The sequence below is a fragment of the Triplophysa rosa genome, linkage group LG2 (genome assembly GCF_024868665.1).
Source record: "Triplophysa rosa linkage group LG2, Trosa_1v2, whole genome shotgun sequence".
NCBI classification, from domain to species: Eukaryota; Metazoa; Chordata; class Actinopteri; order Cypriniformes; family Nemacheilidae; genus Triplophysa; species Triplophysa rosa.
This window is the reverse complement of record NC_079891.1, coordinates 7,386,033-7,400,389: the sequence shown is the minus strand read 5'-3', so window position 1 is coordinate 7,400,389 and position 14,357 is coordinate 7,386,033. Positions and strand designations below refer to the sequence as shown.

The 14,357-nt window shown below is 37.1% G+C and overlaps 2 protein-coding genes across 4 annotated transcripts in view; both read right to left on the bottom strand.

Moving 5' to 3' along the window:
- Positions 1-11,749, bottom strand: part of kcmf1 (potassium channel modulatory factor 1) — a 34,783-nt gene extending 23,034 nt beyond the window's left edge. For all 3 annotated transcript variants that reach the window (XR_008961830.1, XR_008961829.1, XM_057322305.1), the window contains exon 1: positions 11,545-11,749. Coding sequence is in view for 1 of the 3 variants with exons in the window: in XM_057322305.1 (XP_057178288.1) it covers positions 11,545-11,560 (16 nt within the window). In the remaining 2 variants the exon portion in view is untranslated. The remainder of the gene's footprint in view (positions 1-11,544) is intronic.
- A 570-nt stretch (positions 11,750-12,319) lies between these two features.
- Positions 12,320-14,357, bottom strand: part of camk4 (calcium/calmodulin-dependent protein kinase IV) — a 32,768-nt gene continuing 30,730 nt past the window's right edge. Inside the window, exon 12 of the mRNA XM_057321010.1 lies at positions 12,320-13,712. Within this exon, the coding sequence (XP_057176993.1) occupies positions 13,548-13,712 (165 nt within the window). The 3' untranslated portion in view covers positions 12,320-13,547. The remainder of the gene's footprint in view (positions 13,713-14,357) is intronic.

Below are 14,357 nucleotides of genomic sequence, written 5' to 3'. Positions count from 1 at the left end.
GCACTGATAGATAAGTGAATGGTCGAAGGAGGGGAGACGGAAATGAGTGACTGAATGCGCCGCTTGCGCAATATAACATTTCTATGCATTAAATTTATAATACGCAAAAATTATATATTGATCAGTTTGGCAGTCGCACCGGTGCAACCATTAAGAAAAACTGGACGCACTGACAGTTAAAATATCTAGAGCCCTGGATAACATGAGCAGATCACTTAGAGACGCAATGTGGCATCTTTTACGTGTCGACTAAGCACAAAAGATCTTCGAAAGATCTCAAAGAACTTTATAACTTTTCCAACTTTATAAATATATGAAAACACGCTTTATTTACACTCCGCTTCCTGCATATGCACACCCTCCTCATCGAGGGAGAGACAGACGCTGAAAGTACAGTGTGAAAAAATAAAGATTTACTTAAATGGTTTGTGTCAAGAGTTTTTTTTATGATTAATTGCTATACGGTTGCTATGGTTCTCTAAGTGGTTTTCAACATGTTGCTGTGTGGTTGCTAGGGTATTTCAGGTACTAGTCCAAGTTAAAAGAGTCCACACCCTGACATCCTCTGTCGACTACGATGTTCTGTTCTGGAGATATGTCTTGGGTCCCTCTATCAACATAAGTCGGGAATTTTCAATTGGCTTATCACCATGTTTGGTTGCTTGGGAAAAGAAAATGCATACCTCTTCTCAACAAGCCATGTTTTAATGCATCATTCATAGCACAAACAGAGTGGGACAAACTAGTCTAATACATAAGGTTATATTCTAATCATGTAAAAACATCAAATCCAAGAAGTTGCTGTAGTAGACACGTTTCCCTGGAGAATCAAAACAGCACCATGGCTGCAGGTGAGCTACATGCCCCTAGTAATTCACTTCCTATTACAGATTGAGAGTTAAAATCAACCTCGGAGCAAAATGTGGACCCGTAACAATACTGCATTGAGTCTGTGTTAAACATGGGAATGGACTAACAGATCCTAGTTTCTTATGTACTGAACACACCACACAGTGAACATGGATCTTAACTGAGCTGCTATTGCTGCCTCCCATTACCACAAACCCAAACTTTGCTTTATGCAAAACTGAGGTGACTCACTTGACATGACATCATCTCTTTAGACAACCATTAATAAAACAAATTCTGCCAAAATTATATTATTATGACAAACAAATTAGAATCCACTGTAAAATTGCTAATAAATAGTGACCGGACATGACTTCTATACATTTTAAATGAAAGATAGAGTTCACCTGTATTAAAAAAATCATAATTTATTCATCCTCATGTCGTTCAAAACTTATATGACTTTCTTTGGAACACAAAAAAAGATACTTTAAGAAATGTCTCAATGGTTTTGTGTCCATACAGTACAAAAAGAATAAAAGAATAAGTCTGTGCTAAGAATACATTTAATAGAATAGCACGCGTGCGATACAGTTTTGAACGTGCAGTAGACAGAGCCGCTTGTTTGTGTGAAGTGCGTTTGTCGTTGTGCTTGTTCGTGTGTGAGGTTAACTAATGACACACCACTATTATTTTCGTTTGCATTTAGTCCATTTATCTAGAGCCCTGATCTGCGTGATGTGGGAAAACGTGGAAGGAATGACGTAAGCGGAATTCTACTATTTAAATGCTTTAGAATTATAAGGTTCTATCTGTGTTGTGAGTAGTTTTGAGATATTGAGCTTCAATGTTTTTGCATTTCATATAGCAAAAATAATATGAGAAACAAATCTCTTTCATGCGTGAAAAACACAGAGACCCTAAATGTATTGTAAATGTACAATATCAACATTTTCTGAAATTTGTAAATGGGGATTTTTGGAACAGGTCAAACGCAGATAGAACCTTCAGATTGTGAAAAATTACTTTCGGTTTAGAATGATAAAGTTCTATCTGCAAAACATTCAATAAAAAATTTTTTCAAGCAACACAAACAATTTACTTATAATGTTTGTGTAAAACATGAAATTAGTGTTGTTATAGTGTTGACATGTATAGAAAGAGACATTTACATGCTTTTATGACATTTATTTCATGTTTTAGGACTCATAACTTTTTGTTCAAGTTAAGCATAAAAGGCAGTACTAAATGTTTTATCTAGTGCAGATGTTCATTTTAGGTAGGTAAATGGTGGGTAATTCAACACATTATCGCAGGAACAATTACGTTTTCATTGGTTTAGACAGAAAGCAGCTCCTGTAATCTGACCTATAGACATTACAGGTCAATTTAATTCTAGAGATGAGTATGGCTGAAATAACATGATAATGTTTATTGTTGTAATCAAGACTGTTGACAATTGTTGACTATTTGGCCTTTAGGGCTTATATTGTAAAATTTAAAGCATTAATCTCATTATGAGGGTTCGTGTAAACATAGCAATTAGGAAGCTAACAGTTAGCACTGCTGGCTAGTGTTGTTAGGGCTGTGCGATTTGAGAAAATATCTAATTGTGATTTATTTGACAGACATTGCGAGTGCGATTCGATTTGCGATTCAATTTTTCTAAATCAAGCTTCAACTCAATATTGTCAATAGTGTGCCGCACAGTATGGGTATAGTTACCCTGCTGAAAAAAGTTTTGGGTATTATTGAAATAGGAATTACTGTTGTTCAATAGGTTGCCAACTGCCAGATAACACCACACCAATAGAATCCAAATACCAGTGTAAACTATTATAGTTTTCATTAAAACAAATACAACTCCCATTATAACCCTTAAATCTTGCGGAGACCTGAGGTGTAGAGTAGGGCTGTCACGATAAACCAACGATAAATATCACATGATTTATGCACAGCTTTTGCTGTTTTCAAATGCACATTATAAGCGACTCAAACTCGCACTGCTTTTAGATCGAGCAGCATTTCGTACTGATCCCAGAGACGTGCTTCACGGACAAGATACGCATTAAAAAAAATATTGACACATTGCATATCACAGCCAGCTCGATTACAATAGGATTTAATGGTATCGCGATAAATTATCGTGCAGCCCTAGTGTACTCAAGTATAAGCGTCTAGGAGACGCACCGCACGGGGCAGAGACGCGCGAGTATGACAGGCTGTGTGTGCGCGTCAAGTTTAAACTAGGGATGCACCAATAACAATACCAGTATCGGGTTTCGGCCCGATACCAAGCTCATGTACTCGTACTCGTAATGACACACCGATACCAAAGACCGATACCTCACGTGACATACAGAGAGCCCTATGATTTCCGCAATGCGGAAAACGCAGACGGAATAGAGGAATCCAGGCATAAAAACAGAATTCGCTGTACAACACGGAATGACACGGAATCTGGTAAATGCATTATTTCCTAACAAGAAATTAGCGCTGAACTGCTAACGTAACAGCTAACAAAATATTCAGATACTGTTTAAATATGTCTTCTGCTTGTTTTGCGTGACTGTGTGTGAGAGTGGTGCGGTTGCGTGTACTGAACCTGAACGCATTGTGCTTGTGAAGCTTTCAGAGCCAGCGTTTCACTGCACGAGGACATGAACACGTAACAAACACCATTTGCGGCGATCCGTCAAAATAAAAGTACGGTTAACTTAAACAAACGCTCTTTGTGGCGTCCCGTCAAAATAAAAGTCCGGTTGACTTGAACAAGTTATAATACACTCACATTTTACCACACCACCCCCCTTGTATTTTTTATAATTCAACCACAGAGTACATTGTTTACTTTAGCAAACTGAAGTAAATGTGTTAGTAAAATTGTGCTACTTATCATAAAAAATTTAACTTAATTTAAAAATAGTACTTAAATTTAAGCAGACCTAAAAACAAAAGAAAAAAAATGTACCAGTAAGATACTGGTTTATTAACATAATTGTACATTATACAGGCATCGGTTATAGGTATCAGCGAGTACCAGAAAAAAAGTATCGGTACTTGTACTCGGTCTTTAAAAAATGGTATCGGTGCATCCCTAGTTTAAACGGCTCGTCCGCGAGACGCGCCGCACGGGGCAGAGACGCGCAAGTATGACAGGCTGCATGTGCTCGCATCAAGTTTAAACTGTTCCTCCGCGAGACGTGGTAGACACGCAAGCAGGGCAGAGACACGCGAGTAATCCCACTCACTCTCTCTTTCTCTCTCCCGCTTTGTTTTTTTTATGACTGCCATTTATGCAGTTGGCAAGGGAAGTGCTGATTGGGCATAACAGAGCTGCGCTCACTCAGTTGGTTAGCAAGAAGGCCACTCAAAGCGGGCTTGGAACAGACGCGTTTCTTTTTTTTTCACATCACAGCCACTTGTGATTAGCAAATTTAGGTAAGTAAGGTAGTTAGATCTGATCATCATTATATCAATATAAAATTCATAATTTGCAAGGAAACACCACCAAATACATGTAAAAAACTCGTACCTTTTGAGATTTAAGACAACCGTGAGGGTATTCTAACTCATAGATTATATTTACAACAATAAAGCCGTTCTCACTGACATATTTTCCGTTTCTATTGTCAGTTCTGACTTAAACTCGACATCATCTAACAAATCACCATAAAAGGATTTGTATAGCAGAACATTGAAAATACAGAACTCCGAACAATTAAAAAGGAAAAAACGAATTGGGGAAAAACAAAAAATTACATGGCCCTAATTTATCTATCTGTATGTAACATTAATGTCCTTTGTCATTTACCTGCCTATTTATGTAATGAACTGCACTTTTTATACTTGTGCTACAACTATTTGGCCGTGCTACAAAACTTTAAGCCTATGTAGCACCGGTGCTATGTGCAAAAAAAGTTAACGTACAGCCCTGCAAAGGGGGCCAATTTTGGTTGGTTACCAACATTCTTCAAAATATCTTCTTCTGTGTTCTGCAGAAGAAAGTCATACAGGTTTGGCATGGCACGAGGCGAATAAATTAATGAATTTTATTACTAGGTGAACTGTCCCTTTAATACAGCAATCCGCTACATTGACTGTAAACTGTAAACAGAACAAACAAACAGAAACAAGGGTTTGAGGAATATCTGTAACTGTTAATCATTTGTATTTAACGAACATCTATATTCATTTATATATGCATTTTGCTGTTGACAAAACACTTAGAACGCATGTAAAAAGTTCACACACAAGAGTCCATTTCTGTTCCAAGTTCTCAAAGGTGATCACAAAAGGTTGACGTATTTCTTTGTAAAATGAGAGAGTGGATATAAAGGAGGAGAACTGGAAATGTCTTAGAAACTTAAATGACATGCCTTAATAACCCAAGGCGACACCAGCCAGGGCAAACTAGTTTGAGTATCGACTTGTCTAATCGTATCTGAAGCATCAACTATTTCATATAAGCAGGGCTGTACGTTAACTTTTTTTGCACATAGCACCGGTGCTACAGAGGTTTAAAGTTTTGTAGCACAGGACAAATAGTTGTAGCACAAGTATAAAAAGTGTGGTTCATCACATAAATAGGCAGGTAAATGACAAAGGACATTAATGTTACATACTAGGCTTGTTCCGATACCGATACTAGTACCGGAAATTCCACCGATACCACATAAAATTCTGGTATCGGAATCGGCGAGTACTTGAATCTATGTACCGATCCGATACCAATTTCTTAAACAGGACCTAGTTATGCCCGCTAGCTTTGCTTAACGCTGCAAATGGCAAGGCTTCTTCACTGCTGTGAAGAAGAAATGAAAATGTGCTAGGGACATGCACGAATATTCGATCCGCAATAATTATTAGAAAATTAAAAATGCTATTTGAATATTTTTATTTTTCATTAAAAAAACTGCATCATCACCACAGGTTTAGAATTGTCTTGTCTTATTTAACGCTTCTTCACTTCATCTATAATGACTTTATAATGTACAGAAAATATAAAAAATAATTTGCATGTGTCCAAAATCTTTCTACAGTCAGATCGCAAGCTAGTTTAAATATTTTAAGTTCACACACGACGGCCTGACGGATCGCGTGTTATGTTCAGCTCACATCACCAAAAATGTTTTAAAAACTGGTGAGCCACAGAATTCGTTAACATTACATTACTTATATATAAGTTGGTATAAAAATACCAACGTAATATTAAATGATAAATAAGACTGATACCTTTCTCCATACCTAAAGCCTGCATTTTCCTCCTAAGAACTTCAGGGTCGTCGCCTTCAAGTTATAGCCTGTAAATAAATCCGCACGGGTGTTTGTTTTAAAACGCGTTGAAATTCTTTAGTTAGGCTTAGTTTAATTTACTTATTGATGTTAATGCAATGCAAAGCTAAACAAGACAGACACTGACCATGAAACGACTAAGAAAACAATATTTGGGGTGGTGATCAGCAGAATTAGTCATTCTTCCTCAAATGCCGGTCACGTAATAAACAACAAGCACTAAAATGGCTCCGTCTTTGTTTTTAGGATCAATTAACAGTCGGTATGGGTGCATCAAGAAGCCTGTTTACTTTATTTATTATCAACATTATAAACAATAAAGCCAGATATTCTTGTCAGATCTGGGTTGTTACCGGGAGTTAGAGAAGAGCAACGCAACGCATTATTCACATTCTCCGCTGTCGGCTTGTAAACCGTCGGCTTGTTGAACAGACTTTCAACAGAGTAAAATAGACCTACTGTATTATGCTTGTTTTTCTTATCAAGAACATGTTAAACAAAATAAACAAGATAACCATATATCACAGACTTTCAATATGCGTTTTGTTTGTATGTTTGGTTTTTGTATGATTTCGCTTCGCGCAGGTTTAAATGCAGTTTTTATGTATTTTTCTATTTTTTTCCAATGTTGCTAATCTTTTCAACATTAAAAACCCTATATACAGGATCTAATATTAGTGCATTATGAATATTTAATGATAGTTATAAGCTTGATGTGAAATTGTGACTAAATAAAAACTAAACAAATTACGTATTTTTTCACTTAATTTAAATAAACAAATATTCGTTTTTTATGAGCTCAAATATTCTAATATGAAATTATTGAAAAATGGCCATCCCCAGTGCTAGCGCTGTTTGGCAGTATTTCAGAGTGGACCAACCAGCCAGTAAAAGCGACTTAGGAAAAATAAATAATATTACTGTCAAATGTCTGTCAGATAATAAACACTCTCTAATTTACTGTATGTATTTGTTCATGGTTTATTAAGAGTTAAGTCTAAAGCACACCATAAAATAATTATATCAATTCACACAGGGCTAGTATATACAGCTGTACACAGATTACACCCTGGTATCGGATCAGTACTCGGTATCGGCTGATACCCTGAGCCCAGGTATCGGAATCGGTATCGGGAAGGAAAAAAGGATATCGGAACATCCCTATTACATACAGATGGATAAATTTGGGCCATATAATTTTTAGTTCTTCCAAATTCGTTTTTTCCTTTTTAATTGTTCCTAGTTCTGTATTTTCAATGTTTTGCTATACAATAGTAAATACATTTGTCCATAAAAAACTGTAGTATACTATAGTAATTATAATATAATCATTATTTCACTTAAGTGAAATTCTTGGGTACTATAGTATTTAGTATTTTATAACCTTACTACAGTAAATATTTAAGTATACTATAGTGTTTATTACAGTTTATAAATTTACTACAAGTAAATCATTTTTTTCATCTGGTTAAAATTAAGCGGACTTTTATTGTGGCGGGTCGTCACGAAGACGCACTTCAGTGTGTGTTTGAGGCAGCTTCACTTAAACAGTCGGTGCGTTCCAAATGGGATATATCGCCCTCTGAAAGGGCTCTTAGGGAAGGGGACACCACACAAAACATCGCTCCAAATAAAGAGAAAATTATGTTGTTTTTATTCCTCCTTTGTCCAAGTGAATTTTAAACGGACACATTTAGAGATACAAGCTCTTCTTCGGTTTCCCATATTCTGAGTTTCTGCGCAAGAGCGCCTGTACATCCCTGAATATAAGTTATCTCATATCAGTTCTACGATCAAATGCTATGCATTAATCATTGTTTTACAAATTCAAAACCATCTTGTGTTCAAAACCATTGGTTGTTATGCTTCCGTCAGCTGGCTTTCTGATCGGGTATTGTTTTGTTTCCCGTGACCATCAACAGAGTTCTTGTGTGTTTGTCCTCGGGGTAGGGTTGTAACGGTATGACTTTTTTACGGTATGATAATCGTCTGAGGCAACACGCGGTTTTACGGTTGGCGGTTTTAAATAATAATTCTTATAAGTAAGAGACTGTTTGACTGTTGGTTGAGCTGGATCAGAAGCTGGTTTTGCAGAGGTAGCTTGAACCTAAAGAAAGAATTATGATAATAAACCGAATTACAAAAAAGGAAAAATAATTCATTTTAATAATTTCTACAGGGAATACAGTGAGATTTGAGGGAATGAAATGGTTAACAAGAGCTTAATAATGTTTTATTTTTATTCAAATGTTGTGTGTATAAATTGAATTCATAAAACTTTATTAATAACAAAAAGAGGGGTAAGACATTACAATTTTAAGAATAGTGTCCTACAAAATTTGATCAGAAACTGGATTTTTTCCTTCTAGATTCTGTTTTATGATGAAATACAAATGCATTACCAACAATGGTAATGCATTGCATACTTAATGCATAATGCATTGCATACGTAATGCATCGATAAGTTACTTCAGTATGTAGATAAAACGGGCTACACATAGGCATGCAGAAAGAAGCAAATTACATATTTATATGGCAGTCTTTTCGTGCTTTAATAATCACATATAAAAAATGTTTATCCATCCAATCGCGCGTTTTACGTGACATCCGCGTTATACTCAACATTTAATGTTCACTGCTGTATCAGTATATCACTGCGTCATGGAAATGATGCAATCAAAAGTTATAAATCCGACATACCTTTATCTGCACGGAGGGATGCTGTTCGCGAATATGATCGAACATGTTGGATGCATTTCCTCCTATTGGAGCCACTTTGCGGCCACATTTTTTGCTAATTGGATATCCGTCCTCGAGGAAAATCCCGCATTCGTTTTTTTCTATACCCAAAATATTCCCATGCTGCAGATTTTAACTTCTTTTCGGCGGGGATGGAGATCAGATGTAACGGGCTCTGACTCTCCCATTTTCTCCGTTGCACGTGTGTACTGTGCACGGAGTGTACGCAAGTTCAAAGTGTGACCCGCCAAGAGGAAAAAAAGTTGCGCAGGTGATTTCAGGTGAAAAACTAAATATAAACCAAAATAAATAGTGGTCCACCATTAGTTAACCTAATGATTCAGGTGAAAAACTAAATATAAACCAAAATAAATAGTGGTGCGCCATTAGTTAACCTCACAGACGAACAAGCACAATGACAAACGCACTTCACACAAACAGGCGGCTCTGTCATTCAAATCTTTATCACACACGTGCTACACTATTAAATTTATTCTTAGCACAGACGATTTTTTCGTAGCACGTGCAACATATGTCGCACTGTACAGCCCTGCATATAAGATACCTCATATAAGTTCTACGATCAAACGCTATGCATTAATCATTGTTTTACAAATTCAAAACTAGACATCTGCCCGGTTAACCGAAAATATATATCACGTGAATTATGCACAACTTGTGAGTGAAGTACGTAAAATTCTGCTGCATCCTAAAGCCAGAGGGCGCCCTCGTGCAGAAACTCCAAATACGCACTGCAGAAGAAGACCATAACACACGTAGTAGTAGGAAATGCCTAAGGACATGTTTTTATCACCGATCCTCAAGCCTCCTCAGGTATTTTCATGATAATAAAGTATATTTGTAATGATCATGTTTGACGGGTGTTGCTTTTTCAAATGCACATTATAAGCGACTCAAACTCGCACTGCTTTTAGATCGAGCAGCATTTCTACTGATCCCAGAGCCGTGTTTCACAGACAAGCTACGCGTCAATAAAATACTCGATACCTTGCATTATCGCAGCCAGCTCGGTTTCAGCAGGATTTGGTATTAACCGCGGTTAACCGGGCACATGTCTATTCAAAACCTACATATACGTCAGAAGGAATCTGCTATTGAGCTCGAATCACAGCATAAACCTGGAGCTTAAGTACTTGCAAACTACTTTTTCATAAATCCTAATATCACATTAATTGTCACTTGGGTCCTTCCGTTTGCAGCTACTCTTAAGCACCATGTGCTGCGTGCTGAGAAACCAGGGAGGAGACACATGTGCAAGCAGTCTTCATTCACGAGAAGGTGACATATCACTGTCAGAAGCTGTTCTGAAACCAAGTGAGCTGCCAAACTAGGCAGGATTGTTGGGCATCAAAGGCACATACGATGTACTATACAACTCACAAGGTATTGACTATAAAAAGCAAAGCAACCTGCCTCAAAAACATGCATGCAAAGACACACTAGATATTACCACAGTTTTTAGACATTTACAATGGAAACACAGGATTTTAAGTGATGGCACTGAACTGTCATCATGGTATATTTTTTAAACAGTATCACAAAAATATTAAAATGCCATAACATTACCATGTGACTCCATGGTTCACTATCACTTGGGGTAAAAGTAAAAAGTGAAAGAGAAACCAAAAGGCATGACAAACTTTTGTCTTGAAATATGTCTACTGCCTTTCAAAAATACTGACTGTATAATCTAGTAATAACATAACATACGTAGTATAATATAATTCACTCAGTACCGTGGTATTATTGTGTGTATATGTACTTCAAACAAAAAGACATGGTATAGCAGCGGTACCTAAAACACAACAGTATCGTGCTTAGACAAGAAATGATGACAGACCCCGACCTAAATCTTAATTTAACCCCTCGTTGATTTTGAGTACTTTTAAGTGCACTTAATCGCCTAAAGTGACTTTTAACAGGCCAAATATGTGTCAAGCCACATGATCAAGCCAGCAGAAGCATTACGTGAATATGCTGAACCTCTTCCTTGTGTGTTATCTAAACATACAGATTTGCCCAAAAAGACAAAATATCCATACAAAGTTCAATAAAACACCGAAGTGTTACCAAAAATAAATATTCGGAATATTCGTTAGCAATCACGGCTAGGGCTTCACTGACCCGCTAATGCTAAATCCAGACGTGCAAGTCATTCACTTGTGTTGGCCCTGAAACATGACATGACTCAAGACTCGCGCGCACACACACACTAACATGAGCGGTCAGACTGATCTCTATAACCGTGTTCTGACCTCTGACCGTCATTCTGACAGGTTAGGGTTACTTTAGCAAGAAAACCAGATAAAATACTTGTCTTTAGACAGGCCCAATCGAAGCCCTGACCTCTCCACAGGCTGCCTGCGGGAACACACTCGCACTCAGTGCCGCGGCCGAGTGAGCCGCAGAAGGCCCGGCCTAGCGCACAGGCCCAACTCAATATCGCACCGAGCGGCTCCACGAAAACGCCCTGCGTGCCACGGAGGGCGTTTAAGTTCGATAAAAACTGTCATATTCACAGCGGCCGCCACGACGAGTCTCTCCCAGCGCATTTGAATTGAAAACATGGCAACCGGAGGGTCAGCGCTGGCCTAAAATTCAAGCCAACGACGTAGCGATCGGCGGTTTTTTCTCACTTACCTTCATGTCGGGACATCCTACAGACAATGACACAGCCCCCTCCTCGGGCTCCCTAACGCCTGTGAGTCGGAAAGATGCCGCTAAAAACGAAATAAACGTGGGACGCGGTCTCTCTTTCCTATTTTCTCTCTTGACGATGGATCCGGGGCTTACACTTCTCTCCGCTTCCCCCTCCCCGTCTGTCATCGAGCGCCTGTGTGTGTGTTGAGCGAGCGTGGCCGTGGTCTGCCGCTAGGGGCGCACGGACTCACGTGGTTCTTCTTCTGTGGTGTTTGAAGGGCGGTAAATCCGCGGCGCTGTTCAGTAGCTTCCTAATAGTGTTTACATCGCCACCTACTGTACTTGAGAATGTTTTTATACACACTAGTATTGAAAATTGACGCTCAAAACTTTTTGTCTTATTGGAGCACAACAAAAATGTCACGGCAATGGCATTTTGTTTTGTATTTTACAGTATTTTACTGTATTCAGCCTGCATTTCTATCGGCATGCTATTCCTGGGATCGAACTCAAGACCTCTGCGATTCAAACGCAGTGCTCTACTAGCTGATCGACATGAGCACTGTTTGTAAATTAAAATAAAAAGCAGTTTCTGTTTGTCAAACAGTACTTGAACATGTATGTAATGTATTTAGGTTATTGTTAGTTAGTCACTTAGATAACAATCCCTTTAACAGACAAGTTTGACAAAAAAATAAACAAAGAGATTAACCAAAACAAATGTACTGTGGTGCTATATTTTTTTATGGACAAAAAAACAAATAGGATAGATTATTTTGCATTCTTTATTTCTAGTAAGTAATATACAGTGCTTATTATCATTTAGAATGAGTCCTTTGACATAGAAACAGGCAGATAAACAAAGTTGACACACTAGTGTCATGTACAAAGTGAGTGTCGTACTGTTAAATATACACCATTTATTATCAGTAAAATACGGTGCATTTTTAAAAGACAATTGCAGCAGTTAAGATAAACATTCCTACATGCAAAACATTAACCTCTATACATCCATATTACATTCCTTACATGTTACTGTCAGATTATCAAAGAGCATTTCATCATACCATACATTAAAAACATGCTATAAAGAATATTGAATTGGATCAAAACACATTCATATTCTTGTGTGTGTTTTAAAGACAGACTTCTTGGTAACACAATGAATTCTGAGATGGGTTCTATTGCTGTAGTCACTTAGATAACAATCCTGATGGGTTTTTTATTTTAAAGGGAAACTTTAAATGAAACTGAAAACATTATAATCAGATATTATGTATTAGGTACATTTTGGCACAAGGGAGTGTTTATCATTGCGATATTTCTATGTTAGACACGCTTCTTTATGCTATTCTGAACACTGGTTTCGACAAAAGTAAATATTAAATCTATTTGAACAATCCTGATAAATAAAATCAAAGTTGTTTTAGTAGGTTTTAAACAAAATTACTAATAGTATTAGCAAAAATATGATTTATTTTACTGATTACTATAAAAACATGGTATACAATAAGGCAATCTCAGTTGAAGCTCATGAAAAGGTTTAGTTCAATATCCACGATGAAATTCTTACATCCGTTTTACAATGAATATTACCATAAAAAAATAATGAAACCAATATAATATGTTTAATAAAAAGCCGTACAAATTTATACAACTAAAGAGCTTATGTCCGTAGAGTACTTCATCTATATGGTAAATTTTGTTAAGAGCATGATAAAATAAACCTGAACAAACATAGATTTAATGATCGCATAATCGCTCGGTTCTTCTCAGTGCCACCCACATTGACGAACTCGCTCATTCACTGTACAAAAAGTTAAGTATTCACGTTGGCATGGTTTTAACAATTGGCTGAGTCACAATGTGGGACTTTTCTATAGATAAACAGTCTGCATGCAGAGGAACCAAGTCCATCAGTTCAGTCATTTATGAGGACCATTGTAAAAATGTTCATTTAATGAAGGGAAGAAGTTCCAGTTCCACCAAAGCTCTGTGCAAATTTAAGATCCTTCATTCTGAATTTGAAGCTGTTTAGTGTCTGGCTGATCTTCTGCGGTCTTCTGCTTGATCGAGGAGTGACTGCAATCCGTTTTGTTGCTTTCTGTATTGCCGTGGCTTCCTGCACTGCCCAGTCGAGATGAGGCAACCACTGCTTTGACCGCTGCCTGTGTAACCAACAACATATGGAAGCATATTGGTAGCTATTTTCAATTTGAAATGCAATACGCAAAATGGCAATGCAATTGTGTATTTAAATATACATTTGAAATAACATATGTGCAACATTAAGTGCAAAATGTAAATAAAACTTCAATTATATCAATTACATTTGTCAGTTCCTACACTAGTTTTAATATGTTATTTAAATGGATATTTTTAACGTTCTTTAAATTGCAAAATTAATATTAAAATGCATTCCCCGGGATTATATACTGTATATGTTTAAAATAGTCAAGCAAAACTGTAGCAAAATGAAAATTCAAATGTTATTTTCCTTAAATGCATTAACATTAACAGGTTGAACATTTGGGATTGCATTTTCATTTACACACGCGTTGGGTGTTGCAAAATTCAATGTGGACTTGAAAATGTATTTCGAGCTGGCCACGCCCCCTCCCCGGTACAGAGTCATTGTGTGAAGGCTTATAGTTGGAAAGTGACTTTTATTTTTACACATACACAATATTATTTACTGATGTTTAGTTTGTATGGTTGTTATTCCTATAGGTATTTACATTTACTAAAGAAAATGTCCGTGATGCTTGCCAATGCAAAGCTCGCTGCAGCAATGTTAGTAGGTTTGTGGGTGG